Raw genomic sequence first — 20,668 nt, 5'->3', positions numbered from 1 at the left:
AATTACATATCTTTTTATTTAACCTTTATTTAACATGGCAAGTCAGTTAAGAACAAATTCCTATTTACATCGACGGCCTACACCGGCCAAACCCGGACGACACTGGGCCAATTGTACGCCACCCTATGGGACTCCCAATCACAGACGGTTGTGATACAGCCTGGATTTGAACCAGGATGTCTGTAGTGACGTCTCTAGCACTGAGATGCAGTGCCTTATAGGCCACTGCGCCACTCTGGAGTAACCAGAGTCTCCCTGACCTAAATTTTGTCTGTGATAATAAATGTGCATTTGAAAAGCCTTAGAGAATAGCCTAATGATAAGACATATTTCACTCACATTCCCTGTTAATCAGAGGAGGCTGGTGGGAGGAGCTGTGGGAGGATGGGCTCATTGTAATGCCTGGAATGGAATTAAGGGAATGGTATACACAAACAAATCAAACATATGGAAACCATATTCCATTCCAGCCATTACAATGAGCATGTCCTCCTATGGATCCTCCCACCAGCCTCCTCTGATGTTAATACTTTAATGTCTTTTAGCCTAGAAATGGCTTAGGCTACAGGTTGTGGTATGAATGAACATAAATCATTTCAGTGTGTGTGTGTGTGAGGAACGTTAATAATTTAAGTGTACGTGTGTGTGTATGTGTGTGTGTCTGTCTGTCTGTCTGTCTGTGAATTAGCGCACACGGACATGGATCGTGTAGGGAGGGGACAAGCGAGCAACTCACATAACAGCACATTGTATATAGCTGCATCCCGCGGATGCACGTGGGGATGTACATCTGCAAGAGCGGATAGGAGAGTAGGGACCAGACGAATAAGACGTTCTTCTGCATGCAGCCTCTGCGCAAACAAGAAGCTTGGAGAAAAACGAAAGCGCGTGTAAACGCTAATTAACGCCTTTTTATTAGCCGGAACTGTTTCTAAGGGGACTCCTTAAGAATCCATGCAGTTAGCTAATCACACCAGATCACATACGGAGCACCATCTGTTCATTTTCGAGCGACAATAGTTTGTTCAGCCAAACGCGGACGGTTCAATCAGTCTATCCTAGAGTCAATGGACTGCGCTTCGTCGGTGGACTGATGATCTATGTGGGCTACACAGCCGTGGACTCATGTTTTGAAACAATGGGTCAATGCACTAGGTTGAATGTGTTGCTGTAACGTCCGTGGATGATGGCAGGGGTACACGCTTCCGAGGCTGTGTCGGGACATTTGCTAAATCCTACCATTGCAGCCTCTCCAGCACAGGACGCGACACAAATAGCGGGGTTGAACAACAATGACGCCACCTTGCTGCCTCCGACTGGCACCCGGGCATACCTGGACATTTCGGCGGCTGCCTTTGCCCACGGGCACCCGGTCTATGGGGCGGAGGGAGTTTACACCAACGGAAGGTACATGGACCACGGGAGTCCTCGGACTGGCAGCAGCAGCCGTGACAATTCAGCCGAAAGGAGTCATGGAGGCGTGAACACACCTTGCGGCATTATGAAGGTTGGTTTGTTGTCATAAAGCCTACATTATCATGTCACGTCAATCATAGGGAGCTCTTGAAGGTTAATGAGGGAATCATTATCTCACAGCTCTCGCAAAACCACATGAAGCCTTCAGGTAGCCAGTGACTAGCCCTCATTGTGATTCATTCTATTGTTATGGACCCAGGGTTAGATGCACTGTTTGTTAGTGACAAAGCTATAATAATTATTATAATAATAACGGATGCTCAGTTGTTACTGTGTAACAAACTGATGGTCTAGTGCCGGGTAAACATTTTGCTACGGGAAATGTTATGATGTGGTCTATCAATCGCAGTTAAGCTACACGTCTCAGAAACAGTTACAATGGTACAAAGAAGGTAGGACTAACTGATCCAATGCTCTGAAGTTTTCGTGATTTCCTTCTTCGTGCCTTGAGGTGCTGATGGTGCGGGAAGCTGCTGCTGCTCCGTCTGCTGCTGCTGCAAAGTTAGGTCACCAAAGGTGAAATAAAGGCTGTCCTCTGCTATGAGCGCAGTTAAAGGATGCGACTTAACAGTTACGACATTCCCTCCCTGGATAGTAAAAAATGCCTCTATAGTCGAACTACGCTACTGTTCCAATAGACTTGTAAATAGAGTACTGTGTAAAAGCAAAACTGGCAATGCTATTTAAATCGTACGCAAAACTTGTTTGTTGGCTGTTAAGATGAGGCCTAGCCACAAAGTCTGGGCTCCTCAAGGGAATTTCAAACAGATAGGCCTACATATTACAGAGAACATGTCTGCCTTTAGTCACAATTTCCCCCAAGTCTCATGTCTCCTACTCCAGGATGTCTTCAGTCAGATGATGTAGCATGACAGACAGACAGACTGGGGGGGCCTTGTGGAGAAGCTCTGTGGAGAAGCTCTGTGGAGGTGGGAGTTTTTGGAGAGAGAGTGGCATTCTGTCATTATGAGCCAGTTTGCTTAGCAACCGGTATAAAACCATAAAGCTATCTATTTCCCCTGTTATTGAATTCCCTGTGGATGTGCGGGCGAACAAATCTAAACACTGCCTGCTCTCTGGTTTGAGGTGCTTCTCTGAGGTGTAGGGGAATCCTTGAGAAAATGAACAAGTCCCTGACTGTTGCTTCTCTTCACCACAGGGTGTTTTGCCCTGTTGATGAAAAGCAGGGCCTGTTCTTCCAGGACATTCCATGGAATAGTATAATTCGAGGCGAAGGCCTAAATCCCTCCACTCCGAACTTCCCTCCGAAAGAACTGGAGCCATCTACTGATGTTCATAAGTTCAAACTTCATAACAGAAATATGGCAAGAATGCAGAGCGGATCATGTTGTCAACATGCTCTAGGTCTTAAATCCTCTAAAGCTTATTCTCCGAATGTACTGTCCTGTTCGTATGCCATTGTATTGTTATACTTATAAGGCTTTGTTGCAATATATGTGATGCACATGGTGATAAACATGTTTGGAGTTTTCGTCTGTAAGTCAGCTCAGCCGTGTGGCAACTTTGATCTCTCTCCAACTGTTGCTATCGGAAGGACCAGGACGCACTATCAAAGATGCTGGACAAATAGAACCAGTAAAGAAGACGCACTCCTTCGCTAGAGCAATGCACCTATAATGTAGAGACTGCCTCGACCCAGTCAGATAAGGGTTAATTGTCCGTATGGCTTACGTGATTCACGTTGAGGAGAGTTCACCACTGGATTCAGGGTCAACACTTTGAATGCCAGGCGTGAAATGCCAGTTGACAGACAACTCACCGTAGGTTCTAAGTGTGTGACTCTGTCAGGCCTGCGTGTGATAACCCAATCAGATAACCATGTCCTCTTTTAGCAGCGCATCAGAGCATCACTGTCGCTTCCTGTTCTCATTCCAATATGGATGCGTTGGTCCTACAGCACACTGACGTCCGCTTTTATCCCTGTATGTCTCCTAAAGGCCTACACGCATCCTTGGGCGTAAAATAGTCTATCTAAAGGGTTAGTGTTCTGGAACCTCTGTCACAGAACAATTAGGGTCAGCGGTTCTTTTAGATCGACTCTGCTGCGAATGCAGCCAAGAGGGCATGTTTATTCGTAGAATCAGAGAGGAACGTCGCAACACAGTGAACTTCGTCGTCAGTCACGACATGGGGAACACACAGATAGAGAGTGGCATGATGGGAATCTGGGTCAGCTCTCTCTGTAGTAGAGCTGGGCGATATGGACCAAAAAAATCCATATCGTGATAAATTGCCTGAATTGATGCGATGACGATAAATAGAAGGATAGTTAATAACATTAATGTGCAACAAGTTTTTTAAACGTTTCATTTAAACTACTACTAGATTGATGGTTGTATCCATCAACTGTCCCATTAACAATCACCATATTAACACACTTATTTCATTTCAAACTTCACATTTCTCTAGTACAGGCTACGTATCGTAATGAACCATATCAGGAAAATGCCCGCGATAAATTATCATTTTTGGTTTATTGTCCCAGCTCTATCCTGTAGTGTATTGTAGTGCTAGTGTCTTTCATGTGTAGTGCTGCTGGAGCTTCAGTACCCACACACACACGTTTCATCAGCCTGAAACATGAGCTGAGGGGTCTGAGCGGTCTAAAGGGCGGAGTGGGGTAGAGAGGCAAATGAGCAATTACAGCATTGTGCTCATTACAGAGTTGTTCCGGAGGAATGAAAACAAACTCGTTATTTTTTAATCCTCCTGTTTGGACTTGACGTGTCAATGTATGGCATGAGGGAGCAGTGGAGAACCCATCTCTGTGTATATTGTTGAACCAGCCAAATCCTGCAAGGCTGTCACCCACTTGGCATGATGGGAGGGAAGAGAGGGCTTCTAAAGTGGTTGGAGGGGACGGGGACAGGTTGACCGGGGGCTGTTCCAGTCTGTTTTTTTTTAAGCAGGTCTGTGGACAGCTGCAGACACCTGCCCTGCCTGCCTCACTTTAGCTGACTGTTGGGGAGACGGCTGTCTGCCTTGCCGGCCTGCCAGCACAGACCGAGAGGGATAGGAAGGATCTTCCCCCAGCACTGTTGTGACCAAAATGAGTTTCTTTATCTCTCCCCTCTCCCTCCCTCCCTCTATTGCACGCTCTGAGGGGTTTTTGCCCTCTGGAGCAAATAAAAGGTCAAAGTCTTATTCAGAGCGGTTACTGGAAAGATGAACATTGTCAGCATGACAAAAGCAGAGCAAAAACATGACGGGATAAAATAATAACAGATGTTATACAGAGTAATACACAGAACCTCAACCACAGTGCTTTGTGGTCACAGAGCTAGCTGTTGGGACCTACCATATAGCCCAACTGCATGCCCCCCCCCCCCCCCCCCCCCCTCTCTTCACCAACTCCTCACCCCAGTCCTTAGTCATGTCACTAAGGGGGCAGGACATCAGCTCATCCTGTCATTTATTAAACCCCTTTCCCCTTTATTAACCTAGTGTGTCCTACTTCTGGTTGACTAACAGTAATTCAGATCGCTATCCTGTACCAGTCCTGGTCACATGGCTCTATAATACATTAGTCAAGCACTCAGAGAGTGTGAGAGTGAGATTAGTTCTCTATGTGACTCTCTCTCTCTCTCTCTCTCTCCCCTCCTCTCTATCTCTCTCTTTGATAGAGAGAGATATGTGTCTGTTATAGAGATAGAGAGGGGATCTTTTTTAAATAGATGGCGACGTTCTGCGATGATGTTTCAATGAATGTTTTGGATAGGCGCTATCAGAAGAACTCTGATTTGAGTGCAGCAGTCTTACTTACTCCTTTAAATCTAGGTCATATCTAAATCCAGCTCCAGTCGCGTTCAAGGAAAGAGATGATTCTGGGTTATACGTATAGAAAGGAATCTCATTCTCAATCGAGCATAGACTCTGAGGTGCGTCTGTCAAACCATTCCCCCTGTTCTGGTGGTGTGGTGGGGGAAATTCCGTTCTAGTCCTTTACCCAATAACCACTCCTTGGCTTTGGATAAAACCCCACCTCCACCCCCCTCCAGTCATTAAATACATAAAGCCCTTATAAGTTTACCCAGATGTCTCATAGTCTTTATCTAGTTCGGCAGTGCCAGAAATTCCCCAGATCCCCAATTCCCCCGAGCCCCAGATTGATCCCAATGCTGCCCTGGGCAAACATGGAATTCTTTCCCCAAACGTTGAATCCTGGGATTGTCTTCATCCACACCTGGATCGGAGAAGCACCGAACTCAGTTAGATCCTTCTCAAATAACACTGATGGATCCCATCGGTACCGCTTGGCGTGCGGAAGCAGAGAGAGCAGTCTATGACTTGGGTGGCTGGAGTTTTTAACAATTTCTAGAGCCTTCCTCTGACACCGCTTGGTATAGAGGTCCTGGATGGTAGGGAGCTCAGCCCCAGTGATGTACTGGACCGTATGCACTACCCTCTGTAGCGCCTTGCGGTTGGATGCCAAGCAGATGCCATACCAAGTGGTGTTGCAGCCAGTCAAGATGCTCTCAATGATCATGAATATTAAAGATTACAGTTAATGTCTCCTCATCTCCATCACTATGATAGACCACCCAGAGACGTCATGGACATTAAGTTGTCACAGTCTCACTCTGGACAGAGGACTATGAGGTGAAGGGGAGGCAAAGGATGAGGAAGAGGAGGGGGGTAGATGAAGATGGATCTGCATCATGGCAGATGGATATGCATGCTCAGTCTTCTGGGACTCTCTTGGCTGTTGATCTCAAAGCAGCCATCTGTGAAACGCACACATTTCAAATACTTTATTTGGATTCAAAATGAAACATTGACATGCAAAGGTCCAACATATTGTATACGTCATGCGTGTGCACGGGCACACCTATCCCAATCCTCCTCTCATCCCAAGTTCAAACAATCAACACTAACAGCAGGAGACCGAAGCTCTTGGACATCAAGTTCGATTTTTGGAGGTAAAATGTTATGGTAAATGAAAAGTAAATAGCGTGTACTCTTTGTTCAAAGTCCATAATGCTTGAGTCCATATTGTGGATCACGAGCACAAATACTAGCACATGCCCATCCTCCTATCCCAGTTGAAAGCACAGTTTGAACAGTACACAGATTTCTCTTACTGGCATTTTCTCAAGCACCTCTTTTCTTGCCAATTCCTATGAAGACCGATGCCTCATCATGTCCAATGTGAGGGTTTCTCGAATATTTTAGTACCTCACAAATAAGCTCATCTTAGCCGCTCAAACACACAGAAGCATTTCGTCTCTTTGTCTGTCCCATATGGGCAGTGAAGCTTCATGCTAAAGATCCCTGTTTGGTCCGAAACTATTTACTGTGGCACCTGGCCCGGGCTTCAGAGCAGAACTCTTGTAAGAGTACTGAGAGAAGACTAGTAGTAGAACCATGCTCTTGTTTCATGGGGGGCTCTCCTGAATGTTTTATTACATATCTTCCCTTTATCTGTTTCGCTTGGGGATAATGACTTGTGCTAAGTGAACAGGAACCTCAATCTGCTGTGTGTGAAATTGGTGCCCAGATTTAAAAAATAGCTTTCTGAACTGATTTATTTGGACACTGGGGTGTGTGGGTAAACACCTCATTTTACCGTGCCTTACAAAGCAACAGTGATGATGCTGACAGACAGAGGTAGTGGCAGTGGTAGGGACAGTGTTATTTGGTGTACAGGGTTGATGTGGTCCTCTGATGTCAGAAGAGCAGCGAGGATATCATTGGATACTGGAAAAAGTCTGATCAAAAAGTCTGTTGAGGTCTCTGAAATTAGGTCTCAATTTTAATCAAAATGTGTCTGTCTGATGTGAGAAGTGAAGCGGTATTTGGTTTTGGAGCCGTTCACAGGGTGATCTACCGATCTGAGGGTTAATTGCTGCACTCGGGGCATTTTAAATGGAGAAGTAACGATGAGTAATATTCAGACTTTATCCGCTCAATATATCCCTGGGTCATTTGGGCCACTATGGTGCTGGTGTGATGAATGAACGTGGCGGTATCGCTGCAGCAACAGCCACTCCGACGGTCTCTTGTCATCTGACATGTCGTTTGGTGGCCTTTCAGATCTCACTTCCCCCTCTCTAACGGAAGTGACTTCCTTTTGATTGGATGTCTAGCGCTTCTTTTTGTTCTGAGTTTTTTGACTGAAGTAAAGACATGAAAAACAGAGAGAATAAAAAATATGCCATATAAAGGATATGGTGGTCGATAGGCTGAAGTGCAACAATGAAAAGAAACCAAATGTCTTTTCGTTGTCATTTTAAAACATCAAATATGTATGTATGACAAAGATGAGAATCCGAATTGGGAATCGTCAGAAAGTATTTTCGAGAAGGTTGTCCTCCGGAAGGTTTTGTGACCTCTTAACAGTTTTAGCTTCTTCTCCCAAAGTGTTCATCTCTAGCATTACTTCTGATCGAACAGGGGTTAGCTAACCTTTGATGTTTCTCCCTCCCCGTCACACACTGTCCTCCATTGCCCTCAGCTGCGTAATGTCAGTGTGTTTGATGGAACGTCGTCTAGAGATCCAAAATCACTCGAGAGCCCATTCAACGGGGGCCACGCCCCCTCTCTTCTCTCACCCCTCACCCAAGACTGGCACCTTAAGTATCCAATCCCCCCCCAGTAAGATGCCATTGGAGGAGGCCTGAAACCCTGAAACTCCAGCTTCAGTCTAATCCCACTAACCAGATTTAGGAAACGGAAAAGAAACACTTTCTGTTTCAGGGTTTTTATTCTTTCCCCCGTAATTAAAGTGGTAGAAATGAGAGAATAACAGGTAAAACCACAGTGATTCCTCCTGGATTACCTGGCTGTGTTTTGGCAAGCAGCTGATCTGTTTGATTTGGCCAGCGGTGGACAATGTCTACACGTCCACACCACTGCATTCATGTCTCCCTTGTTACTTCCTCTCTACTCCTCCCCAGGTGTTTTCGTTGTTACTAGTCCACTGAATAAACCAGCTCTGCACTTCCTTCAGTAAAGGATAGGGGAAGGGGGAGAAGAAAGGGGGGGGGGGAAAGGGTGAAACTGAATACTCCCAGTCATTCCGCAACAGGAAGTGAGCTCAGCTTTTAGATTGTGGTTAGTCACGGTGCAGCACACACCGGCTAGTCGAGCGTTATTAGCGCTAGCCACCAAAACAAAGGAAAATTACCTCAGCAGTCAGCAATGTGGGCCAGATTTATTCTTGAAATCAGCTACTCTACGAACATACTGTAGTAGTCTGAGACGTACTGAAAGCCAATCATAATTGAGAGGTAAATCCTTCACAACTACAATGAGCTGAGAAAATACATAATAATGGAACGCAGCCACACCTTAACTAACCACAACAGGAAGGAGGAAGTGCGGTCGCTGACCTTTGTCCCTCTTGACCCTGGGGTTGAGTTTCCGTGTGGCGAGCCAGGAGCCAGGGGGATGATAAGCAGTGAGGGAGGGAGCTGAGTGTTAGAGGGTAGAGAGGTCTATATCTCTATCTCTACCCAGGCCTCTACCCAGTTTTCCAGCGACAGGGTCATTCTGATGGGCCCACAGCTCAGCCTGCCTGAGTGGCAATTATAGTGCTCTCGTGCCCTGACACTGTCAGAGAGGACACTGCTCTTGTCAAGCTTAATAAACGTGTGTGTCTGCGTGTTACAGAGTGTGTGTTTGCATAAGTGAGAGCTGAGAGTGAGACTTTGACATTACACACTGTCATCATGTGTTTTGCACATAACACATTGCAGGACACTTTTCCCCTGGTTAAATACAGTGATTCTGCAAGTGTGTGTTCGTCGCTTGGAACAGAGCAAGAGAGTGGAGGTGTAAACTGTCCTATAGGATCAGGGACCCGTGGCTCTGCTGGTGCTGTGCTGCTTGTCTCTGTGTGCCTTCTCTGCTGCTGTGTTTTAAGAGCTGCTGCTGTGTTGCCTCTCCCGCCACATGTGGCCTCGTTCAGTTCAGTTCCTCTATCCCCACACAGTGCTGAAACCTCAGTCCACAGACCTACACCAGTCAGCAGCCTATTTATAGGCTGTGGTGGGATTGTCTGCCCTACGATAATGAGCACACATCTTTCATTTGTTCTTAGCCAACCAACCAGCATCCTCAACCAGCCCAATGTTTTGAATCAAGCCGAATGTCCTCAACCAAGTCCAATGTTGTCAACCAAGTCCCTGTGTATCTTTGTGGCTGTGAAGTGAAATGTGATGGGGTTAGTGTACCATCCTGCTGTAGTCTATAGATCACAGGGGCCCTCATAGAGAGGGGCCCATCATGCAGAGGGCTCACACAGTCAGTCAGGCTATTCCAGCACTTGTGCATTGACTCGTGTGGTTGATGATTGGCAGGCCAGATCGTGCCAGCCACTCACAGATGGTGCCACGGCTTGCCTTGGCACAGATGGCAAAGGATGAGTGTCAGGTTTTGGCCAAGACTGTTCGGGTTTTGGTCACTAGATGTCCCCATTGCACCTTTTTTGTACCTTTTGTTTTTCTTGCTCTAATTATTGTTTGCACCTGTAGGTCATTCCCTTGTTAGTATTTAAACCCTGTGTGTTCCTCAGTTCCTTGCTCAGTGTTTGTAAGTTAGCACCCAGCCCCAGCCTTGTTTTATATAGATATTTCTCTTGTTGGATTTTCCAGAGGTTCTCTGGTTTAGTTCTTGTGTATTATTTGAGTAGTCTTTTGAGGTTTGTTTTTCCCTGCTATTTTTTACCACTTTGTGGAGTTTCTTTTGTATTTTGGAGGATTTCCACTTTGTGCCTCTTGGCTTTATTTTTGGACATTGTGGATTTAGTTTCTTTGCCTGAAGATTTTGTTCTTTAATTAAACCACCATCTCTAGTACTGCTGTGTCTGCCTCATCTTCTGGGTTCTGACGATTATTAGTGACTGTTTCTCGCACCGGGTCCTGACAGAAACACTGAGCCCTTATAATGAACCCAGAGGCAGCCAGTACCCAGGATCTTTTTTTCCATGCTGTCCCACCACGAGGGGACTGTCCAACGCCACGAAGCTGCTCTGGTTCAGCAAGAGGCCTTAATGGCTAGACATTCTCAACTTCTGTCAGAGATGCTGACTTCCATAAAGCAGATTTCGGATCGACTTTCCCCGGCAACCGCTTCTGCTCCAGTTCATCCGATTCAAGTGCCCCTGGCAGTTAATCCCCTGGCTGAACCTCGTCTGCCGCCTCCCCAACGGTTCTCAGGGGATCCGAGTGTTTGTAAGGGGTTTTTCACCCAATGTTCTCTCTCCTTTGAGCTGCAACCATCGTCGTTTCCCACCGACCGGTCCAAGATAGCATATATCATCACCCTGCTGTCGGAAAAAGCCCTAGCCTGGGCTACTGCTGTGTGGGATGCCCAAAGTCCCTGCTGTGCCAGCTACTCTACCTTTGCTGAAGAATTCAAGGGAGTGTTTCAAGGTCCTACCAACGGCCCTGACTCAGCCAAACAGCTCCTGACTCTCCGCCAAGGTCGGCGCAGCGTGACGGACTATGCCATCCAGTTCCGCACTGTGGCAGCAGCAAGTGGCTGGAACGACGAGGCGCTCACAGTGTGTTTTTTGAAGGGTCTTTCTGACACCATCCAAGATGAACTGGCCACTCGGGAACCACCGGACAACCTCGAGTCCCTTATCAAGTTGGCTTCACGCATAGACCAGCGTCTGAGAGAGAGAGAACAAAACCATAGACCGCTCACCCTAGCTCCTATCGGTTCCAGCTCCGAGTCTCCACCTTTGTCCTCGCTGGCTCCACCAGAACCCATGCAGGTTGGACGCATCTCCCAGGCTGAGAGAGACCGCCGGATGAGGGAGCGATGCTGTCTATATTGCGGCAAACCGGGCCATTTCCGCTCCACGTGTCCCGGGCTCCAGGGAAACGCACTCTCCCGTGCAGGCCTGGGAGGACTGTAACGGGAAACATAACCTCCTCCCATCCATCCAACTCCCGCCTGCTCATTCCAGTTACCCTTTCCTGGGACGACCACGAGTTTTCTCTTCAAGCCTTGGTAGACTCTGGAGCCGCAGGTAACTTCATGGATGGGGTCTGGGCGAAGGAGAATGGCGTTCCTTCTGAACCTCTAAGTGACCCCATAAGGGTTACTACGTTGGATAGAAGCCCTTTGGGATCTGGACTTGTCACTCGTGCCACTACCCCCTTGCGACTTTCAGTTTCCCAACACCAGGAAGTGATGAACTTTCATCTGATCTCCTGTTCCGAGTTCCCTCTCGTCCTTGGTTATCCCTGGCTTCACAGCCATAACCCTCACATCGACTGGTCTGTGGGCACTATCAAGCAGTGGGGTCCTACGTGCCAAGCCACTTGTATCTTCCCGAGTTCCCAGAGTTCCCCTTCCGAGTCTCTAGAATCCATTGACCTGTCCCGAGTTCCCGAGTGTTACCATGACCTCAAACTGGTATTTAGCAAACAGAGGGCCACCAAACTACCACCCCATAGACCTTACGATTGCACCATCGACCTGTTGCCGGGGACCTGCCCTCCCAGGGGTCGGATCTTTTCCCTTTCTCCTCCCGAACGAGCTGCTATGGATACCTACATCAAGGACGCTCTGGCAGCAGGCCTCATGCGTCCATCTACCTCGCCGGTGGGAGCAGGGTTTTTCTTTGTGGCCAAGAAAGACGGTGGATTACGACCTTGCATCGACTACCGGGGACTCAATGCCATAACCGTCCGTAACCGCTACCCGCTACCCCTTATGGCCACAGCCTTTGAGCTGCTCCAGGAAGCAGTTGTCTTCACTAAGCTTGACCTGCGGAACGCATACCATCTTGTGCGGATCAAACCCGGGGACGAGTGGAAGACCGCTTTCAACACGCCTACTGGTCACTACGAATACTCGGTGATGCCCTTCGGCCTGACCAACGCTCCGGCTGTGTTCCAAGCGCTCATAAATGATGTGCTTAGGGATATGCTTAACATCTTTGTGTTTGTTTACTTGGATGACATCCTCATCTTTTCGAGCTCCCTTCAAGAACACACTAAGCATGTCAGACAAGTGCTCAAACGCCTCCTAGACAGCCATTTGTACGTTAAGCCGGAAAAGTGTGAATTCCATTCCTCTCGAGTACAATTCCTGGGATTTATAGTGGAACCCGGACGAGTCCAGATGGACCCCAAGAAGGTAGAGGCGGTAGCGGATTGGCCCACCCCCAAGTCCGTTAAGGAAGTTCAGCGTTTCCTGGGCTTCACCAACTTTTACCGCAAGTTCATCAAGAACTTCAGCTCGGTGGCAGCCCCTCTCTCAGCTGTAACCAAGGGTGGCAACACAAGGTTTCTGTGGGGAAGAGAAGCTGAGACGGCCTTCCAAGGACTCAAGCAGCGCATCCTCTCTGCTCCCATCCTGACACTACCAACGGCGGATGAACCTTTTGTGGTGGAGGTAGACGCATCAGAGGTTGGGGTTGGAGCTGTCCTGTCTCAGAGGGGTGAAGACAAGAAGCTTCATCCTTGCGCCTTCTTCTCTCACCGGCTTACCCCGGCCGAGAGGAATTACGATGTGGGGGATCGTGAACTCCTAGCGGTTAAGATGGCATTGAAGGAATGGAGACACTGGCTCGAGGGGGCTTCTCAACCGTTTCAAGTGCTTACGGACCACAAAAATCTGGAGTATATCCAGCAGGCGAAGCGGTTGAACTCCAGACAAGCTCGATGGTCTCTTTTCTTCAGCCGATTTCAGTTTATCCTCACCTATAGACCCGGGTCGAAGAATCTCAAACCGGACGCCTTGTCACGAATCTACTCTCCTGCCATTCGAGAAGATACTGACATGACTGTCCTTCCTGCCGCTAAGATCGTGGCTCCGATCTCGTGGCAAGTGGAGGATACCGTGAAACAAGCTCAAGCCATCGAACCGGGCCCTGGAGGAGGTCCTGCCAATCGGTTGTTTGTTCCCAAGGCAGCAAGGTCCCAAGTCCTTCTGTGGGGGCACTCCTCTCGCCTCACCTGTCACCCGGGCGTAGGTCGCACCTTGGAGTTCATCCAGCGTAAGTTCTGGTGGCCCACCATAAAAGAAGACGTTGCCACTTTCGTCAAGGCCTGTTCCGTGTGCTGCCAGGGCAAATCTTCTCACCTCCGCCCTCAAGGACTCCTTCACCCTCTATCTATTCCCCACCGACCCTGGTCCCATATCTCGTTGGACTTTATTACTGGCCTTCCTCCGTCCCATGGTAATACTATGATCCTAGTCATCATCGACAGGTTTTCTAAGGCGGCCAGGTTTGTTCCCTTGACCAAATTACCTTCTGCCAAGGAAACAGCTGAGTTGGTGATTAACCATGTGTTCCGAGTCTTTGGGATTCCGCAAGATATGGTTTCCGACAGAGGTCCCCAGTTCGCCTCAAGGTTTTGGAAGGCCTTCTGCCAACTCATAGGGGCCACGGCCAGTTTATCTTCAGGGTACCATCCGGAGTCCAATGGCCAAACTGAGAGGATGAATCAGGAGCTGGAAACCACCCTCAGATGCATGGTTTCCAACAACCCGTCCACATGGTCATCCTTCATTGTTTGGGCCGAGTACGCGCACAACACCTTGTGCTCCTCCTCCACTGGTATATCCCCGCATGAGTGTCAGTTTGGCTATGCGCCTCTATTGTTCCCAGACCAGGAGGCAGAAGTCAGAGTGCCTTCAGCCTCGAGGTTCATCAGACGCTGTCGGCTTACGTGGAAGAAGGCACGTCTTAATCTTCTGCGTTCCTCACAGCAGTACCAACGACAAGCCAACAGACGTCGCCGTCCCGGTCCTACCCTGTACCCCGGCCAGAGAGTATGGCTCTCAACAAAGAACTTACCGCTACGGGTGGAGTCTCGCAAGCTGTCCCAGAGATTCATCGGTCCCTTTAAGATTGCCAGGAGAGTCAATCCCGTTACTTTTCGCCTGCACTTACCCAGATCCCTTAAGATCAATCCAACATTTCACATTTCTTTATTAAAACCTGTTGTTTTTTCTCCCCTTATCCCGGCAGGCAGACCTCCCCCTCCGCCCCGTGTCATCGGTGGCCAGTCGGCTTATACCGTCCACCGGATACTGGATTCCCGCCGGGTGCAGCGGTCCTGGCAGTATCTGGTGGACTGGGAAGGCTACGGTCCCGAGGAGCGCTCCTGGGTTCCTGCCAAGGACATACTGGACCCTGACCTCATTCGTCAGTTCAGGACCCTCCACCCTGAGAAGGCTGGTAGGAACGTCAGGAGCCGTTCCTAGGAGGGGGATTCTGTCAGGTTTTGGCCAAGACTGTTCGGGTTTTGGTCACTAGATGTCCCCATTGCACCTTTTTTGTACCTTTTGTTTTTCTTGCTCTAATTATTGTTTGCACCTGTAGGTCATTCCCTTGTTAGTATTTAAACCCTGTGTGTTCCTCAGTTCCTTGCTCAGTGTTTGTAAGTTAGCACCCAGCCCCAGCCCAAGCCTTGTTTTATATAGATATTTCTCTTGTTGGATTTTCCAGAGGTTCTCTGGTTTAGTTCTTGTGTATTATTTGAGTAGTCTTTTGAGGTTTGTTTTTCCCTGCTATTTTTTACCACTTTGTGGAGTTTCTTTTGTATTTTGGAGGATTTCCACTTTGTGCCTCTTGGCTTTATTTTTGGACATTGTGGATTTAGTTTCTTTGCCTGAAGATTTTGTTCTTTAATTAAACCACCATCTCTAGTACTGCTGTGTCTGCCTCATCTTCTGGGTTCTGACGATTATTAGTGACTGTTTCTCGCACCGGGTCCTGACAATGAGGAGGTAGAACTGGGGCTTTAAGTATAGGAGGTGTGTGTGCTTGTGTGCTCAGTCACGTGTTTCTTTAAGACATTCGTTGTCTTTTGTTAAGCGTGTGTGTGTGTTTGTTTTGAGTGTGTCTGTCTTTCTGGCTGTGTGTAGAGTGTCATCTGAAATGGAATTTGCCAAGCGAGCAGACAGCAATTTTTCACAACAAGGGGGATATTCCCTGTCCTCGGCGGCAGTCGATTTAGAAACAGAAAATGACCAGTTTGTTGCTTTGTGATGGATTAATTATATGTCTCATTCCAATTTAGCACTTCTCTTCGGACTTGGAGTGTACATGCATGTGCGTTTGCACGTGACGTGCACGTGTTCGTCTGTGCGCATGTGTGTGAGAGAATGAGCAACATAGAAAAGGGGAAACCTAGTCAGTTGCGCATTGCGTTCAACTGAAATGTGTCTTCAGCATTTAACCCAAGCCCTCTGAATCAGACAGGTAAGGGGGCTGTCTTAATCAGCGTCATTAGCACCTGGGGAGCAGTTGTTGGGTGTTCACTGCCTTGCTCAGGGGCAGAATGGCCGATTTTTACGTTGTCGGCTTAGGGATTCAATCCAGCAACCTTTCGGTTACTGGCCCAACTCTCCTACCCGCCAGGCTACCAAGTATTTGACCATAGCACTGATTCACATGTACAGCCCCAAAAATGACAAAACATTTAACCAGGTAAGTTGACTGGGAACACATTCTCAGCAACAACCTGGGGAATAGTTACAAGGGAGAGGGATGAATGAGCCAATTGGAAGCTGGGGATGATTAGGTGTCCATGATGGGCAGATTGAGAATTTAGCACCAGGGTTAACACCCCTACGATAAGTGCCATGGGCTCTTTAGTGACCACAGAGGGTAAGGACACACATTTAACATTTCATCCAGAAGACGGCACCCTACACAGGGCAATGTCCCCAGTCACCGCCCTGGGATATTTTTTACACCAGAGGAAAGAGTGCCTCCTACAGGCCCTCAAACACCACTTCCAGCAGCATCTGGTCTCCCATCCAGGGACTGACCAGGACCAACCCTGCCTGACTTCAGAACCAGCAGTGGGATGCAGGGTGTTATGCTGCTGGCTAACATAGGTACAGCATAGGTAAACATACGCATAGCACTGGTGGCTTGCGTTCTGTCACGTTGGAACTAATGTGTTAGATGTGGTTGTGTATTGAGTAGTCATTGCTTTATTCATGCTCTTGTCCCTGCATGTGTCACTCACAGTGGGTTATAGTTAGGTCCTACAGTATAGAGGCGCAGACACACACTGCGGATGCTATAACCACACAAATACATGCACACTCGTACGAACACACATGTACACACATACACACAAACTCTAATCATAAATCATTTGTATGCATTTTGGAGTGTATTTGCATATGTGTGTAAGGGGCTGGTCGAGTATATCCCTCATGTCTCTGTGTGTGTGTGTGTGTGTGTGTGTGTGTGTGTGTGTGTTACTTTAGAATAAGGTATAAATCAGCCAGAAGTATATCAAATATAATATGTTAGGGATCAACTTTGTGTCCAGGGGTCTTATGTTATCCTCAGCTTTTTACTAACAGATCTGTCTGCACTGGGTGGAAAAAGTACTCAATTGTCATACTTGAGTAAAAGTAAAGATACCTTAATAGAAAATTACTCAAGTAAAAGTGAAAGTCACCCAGTAAAATACTACTTGAGTAAAAATCTAAAAGTATTTGGTTTTAAATATACTTAAGTATCAAAAGTAAAAGTATAAATAATTTCACATTCCGAACATTAAGCAAACTCGACGGTTTTAAGCTAGCCAGGGGCACACTCCAACACTCAGACATTATTTACAAACAAAGCATTTTTGTTTAGTGAGTCCACCAGATCAGAGGCAGTAGATGACCAGGGATGTTCTCTTGAGAAGTGCGTGAATTGGACCCTTTTCCTGTCCTGCTGAGCATTCAAAATGTAACGCGTCCTTTTGGCTGTCAGGGAAAATGTATGGAGTAAACAGTACATTATTTTCTTTAGTAAACGTTGTCAAAGTAAAGTACAGATATTTCAAAAAACAACTTAAGTAGTACTTTAAAGTATTTTTTACTTAAGTACTTTACACCACTCTCTGTGTGTGACGTGTATGTTTGTGTTTGAGCATTAACTTGGAGCTATCACTTGGTGTGTGTGTGTGTGTGTGTGAGTGTGTGTGTATTTGTGTTTGTGTCATTGTCTCAAGGACAGAGATAGAGAGAGGGAGGAAGATTGCGAGGACGCTGTGTTACGCTGTGTATGAGAGGTTTGTGTGTGTGTGTGTGTGTGTGTGTGTGTGTGTGTGTTTGCGATGGTCAGTGCATGTGTCAGTCAGTGTCTCAGAGAGGGAGATGGAGAGGGGGAGAGAGAGAGAGGGAGAGAGAGAGATGGAGAGAGAGAGGGAGATGGAGAGAGGGAGATGGAGAGGGGGAGAAGGAGAGGGAGATGGAGAGAGGGAGATGAGATGGAGAGGGGGAGAGAGAGGGAGATGGAGAGAGGGGGAGAGAGGGAGATGGAGAGGGAGATGGGGAAAGAGAGATGGAGAGGGGGAGAGAGAGGGAGATGGAGATGGGGAGAGAGAGGGAGATGGAGAGAGAGATGGAGAGAGAGAGGGAGATGGAGAGGGAGATGGAGAGAGGGAGATGGAGAGAGGGGGAGAGAGGGAGATGGAGAAAGAGAGATGGAGAGGGGGAGAGAGAGGGAGATGGAGAGGGGGAGAGAGAGGGAGATGGAGAGGGGGAGAGAGAGGGAGATGGAGAAGTGGAGAGGGGGGGAGAGAGGGAGAGGGGGAGAGAGAGGGAGATGGAGAGGGAGATGGAGAGAGTAAATGCAGTGTTTGCTGAGTTTGTAATTTGATACTGAGACTGAGCAGTAACTAGAGACCCAGCGCTGAGAGGAGAGCAGCAGAGAGTAGAAGGAGAGAGCTGTACTGCAGTACTCACACACACGCGCGTCTCTCTGTACCACCAGAAAGTGCTACGGGGACATGCAGAGGAGAAGCTGATCTTGTCTTAGTTTAATCCATGAACTAATGTCTATTAATTCATGTCTTTTTTTGTGCATTGATAAAAAACAGACTGGCAGGTGAATGATTAAATGGATGCCACTAAGTTGATCACCGTTGCTTTACCTGTTGATTTCGGATCAAATGAGCAGAAAGGGACATGCAGTACAGCCTGGCAGAATCCTATCAGACACCCATCAGGACAAACCTTAATACGGCGACCCAGTTTAGAACGGCAGAGTGTTAGATAGGGACACGGATGAACCCTTTTAGAACCCTTTTAGATGGAATCAAAAGGGTTCTGCAGGTCAGGGAGGGAGGGAGGGAGGGAGGGTGTGCAGTGGACTGTATCAGAAGCCAAGGACAGAAGGAATTCAATTGTGTGTGTGTGTTAGAGGTTGCTGCATTGATGGATTTGCGCCTGGGATTGGGGTCGGGGTTGGTCTAATGGGTCAGGATGTGTGTGTGTGTGTGTGTGTTTGTCCATGCTGCGTGTGTGTGTGTTTGCGAACATGTCCATGTGTTTATATGTGTTGGGTGTTAGACATGGTTATCGCTAAGGGCTCAGACACACCAATAGTGTTAGCTGGCCAAGAGTACTTAGCACCTCTGAACAGAGTGCGCACCGATTCTACATCGTGTGAAAATGTTGGCAGTTGGACGTCTACAGTGGGTGGTCCCGAAAACACAGCGCGCTGAACGATCTGCAGAGGAATGCTAGAGCCGCGTTCGGTGTAACGTGTGCGAGCCTTAAGATATGGTCTTAGACAAGGTGTGTGTGTGCGTGTGTGTATGTGTGTGAGGGTGATTACGCAAGGGATTGGCCGGAGACGACTGAGGAAGTAACCCATGCTGTGCCAGCGGTAAGGGGATAACACATGGATCAATACCTGCTACAAGACTGCTCTGTGGAGTGTTAAAACATGGATGGCGGTAGAGAGAGACACAGGAAGAGAGATACAGGGCAGAAGGAGGTGGAAAGAGCTTGGCCGAGGGAGAGGAACCCCGTTGATAAAGGGATAGAGAGAAAGTGCTTCAGGTGCTAATCCATTATGACTTCTCATCACCATAAGCAGTTGGTTGGGTATTTCTATAAATAATGGGGCCAATGTGTGACACTGGGATAAAACATTTAAAATGGTTGAAACAAAAATATAAAAGGATTTTCATGCGGTTCCACATGTGTACATAGAGGAATGAAAGTGAATATATGCAAACTGGCCCATAACTCCAGCTATACAACAACATAGGACTAGGACTATACATCCTTTAAGCAGGGTTCATACAGACATTGAGTATTCAAATTCAAAGACTTTCACTTAAAAAATGGTTTGTTTTTTTAGGCCTCGCCAATGTATTGATATTCAAATTGTTATGACTAAATATGTGAAAATAATGTTTTAAATCAACATGGGAGTTTTATTGAATATAGTTCTGATCCTCTTTATTTTATCTTTATTTAAAAAGGCAAGTTAGTTAAGAACCAATTCTTATTTACAATGATGACCTACCGGGGAACAGTGGGTTAACTGCCTTGTTCAGGGGCAGAATGACAGATTTTTACCTTGTCAGCTCGGGGATTTGACCCAACACTTTCAGTTACTGGCCCAACGCTCTAACCACTACGCTACCTGCTGCCCCTCTTAATTTGGCGCTCTGCATTTTCACTGGATTTTGGCCAGGCGGGACGCTAATGTCCCACCTATCCCAGAGAGGTTTTAAGGGAATGACATTAAGAAAATCAAGATTATTATCAATGACTAATCAACAGCTGTAACAAGTTGTCCAGTGTAGGAAATCCTCACTGGTCCCCTAGTTTATAGAAAGACCCAACTTCACCAGGTCGTGGTACTCTATTGGGAAAGTGGACTGGCTGTCCTTTATGATGTTTTCCAGAAAGCCTTTTTTTCACAGCCTGTTTCCAGGAAAACAGAGGTCTCAGGGTTGTGGTCATATCCACTTCAGTTTAGGGCAATTCCACAGTAATGGAATTACACTGAGACTCTGATCTTTCACTTTAAAATGTATGCCAAACAAAAACCATTGATTTCAAAGTTGAACAACCCATAGAAGTCTATACACAATAATTACTTTGAAAAAGTACACAGTAAATAATAATAAAACACATTTACTGGAAAAACTGTGCATATGCAAAGTTTGGTAACAGAATTACAGTAATCTCCCTCAGTTGTATTATTATGATATATTTTTTAACCCCTTTTCCGTGATATCCATTTCATAGTTATAGTCTTGTCCCATCGCTGCAACTCCCCTACGGACTCGGGCGAGGCAAAACACAACCCTGCCAACCCAGAAGCCAGCCACAACAATGTGTCAGAGGAAACCCTGTTCAACTGGTGACCAAGTCAGCTTGCAGGCACCTGGCCCACCACAAGGAAATGCTAGAGCACGATGGGACAAGGATATCCTGTCTGGCCAAA

At 47.2% G+C, this 20,668-nt stretch overlaps 1 protein-coding gene across 2 annotated transcripts in view; it reads left to right on the top strand.

The window, feature by feature from the left end:
- The first annotated feature begins 742 nt into the window (after positions 1-742).
- The window catches only part of LOC120033926 (inactive phospholipase C-like protein 2), a 95,654-nt gene continuing 75,728 nt past the window's right edge, over positions 743-20,668 (top strand). For both annotated transcript variants that reach the window (XM_038980328.1, XM_038980329.1), the window contains exon 1: positions 743-1,507. In XM_038980328.1, coding sequence (XP_038836256.1) covers positions 1,184-1,507 — 324 coding nt within the window. In that variant the 5' untranslated portion in view covers positions 743-1,183. The remainder of the gene's footprint in view (positions 1,508-20,668) is intronic.

Source organism: Salvelinus namaycush, chromosome 41, assembly GCF_016432855.1.
Source record: "Salvelinus namaycush isolate Seneca chromosome 41, SaNama_1.0, whole genome shotgun sequence".
Taxonomy (NCBI): Eukaryota; Metazoa; Chordata; class Actinopteri; order Salmoniformes; family Salmonidae; genus Salvelinus; species Salvelinus namaycush.
Note: the sequence above shows the minus strand (reverse complement) of the source record. Positions and strands in the feature narration are given on the sequence as shown.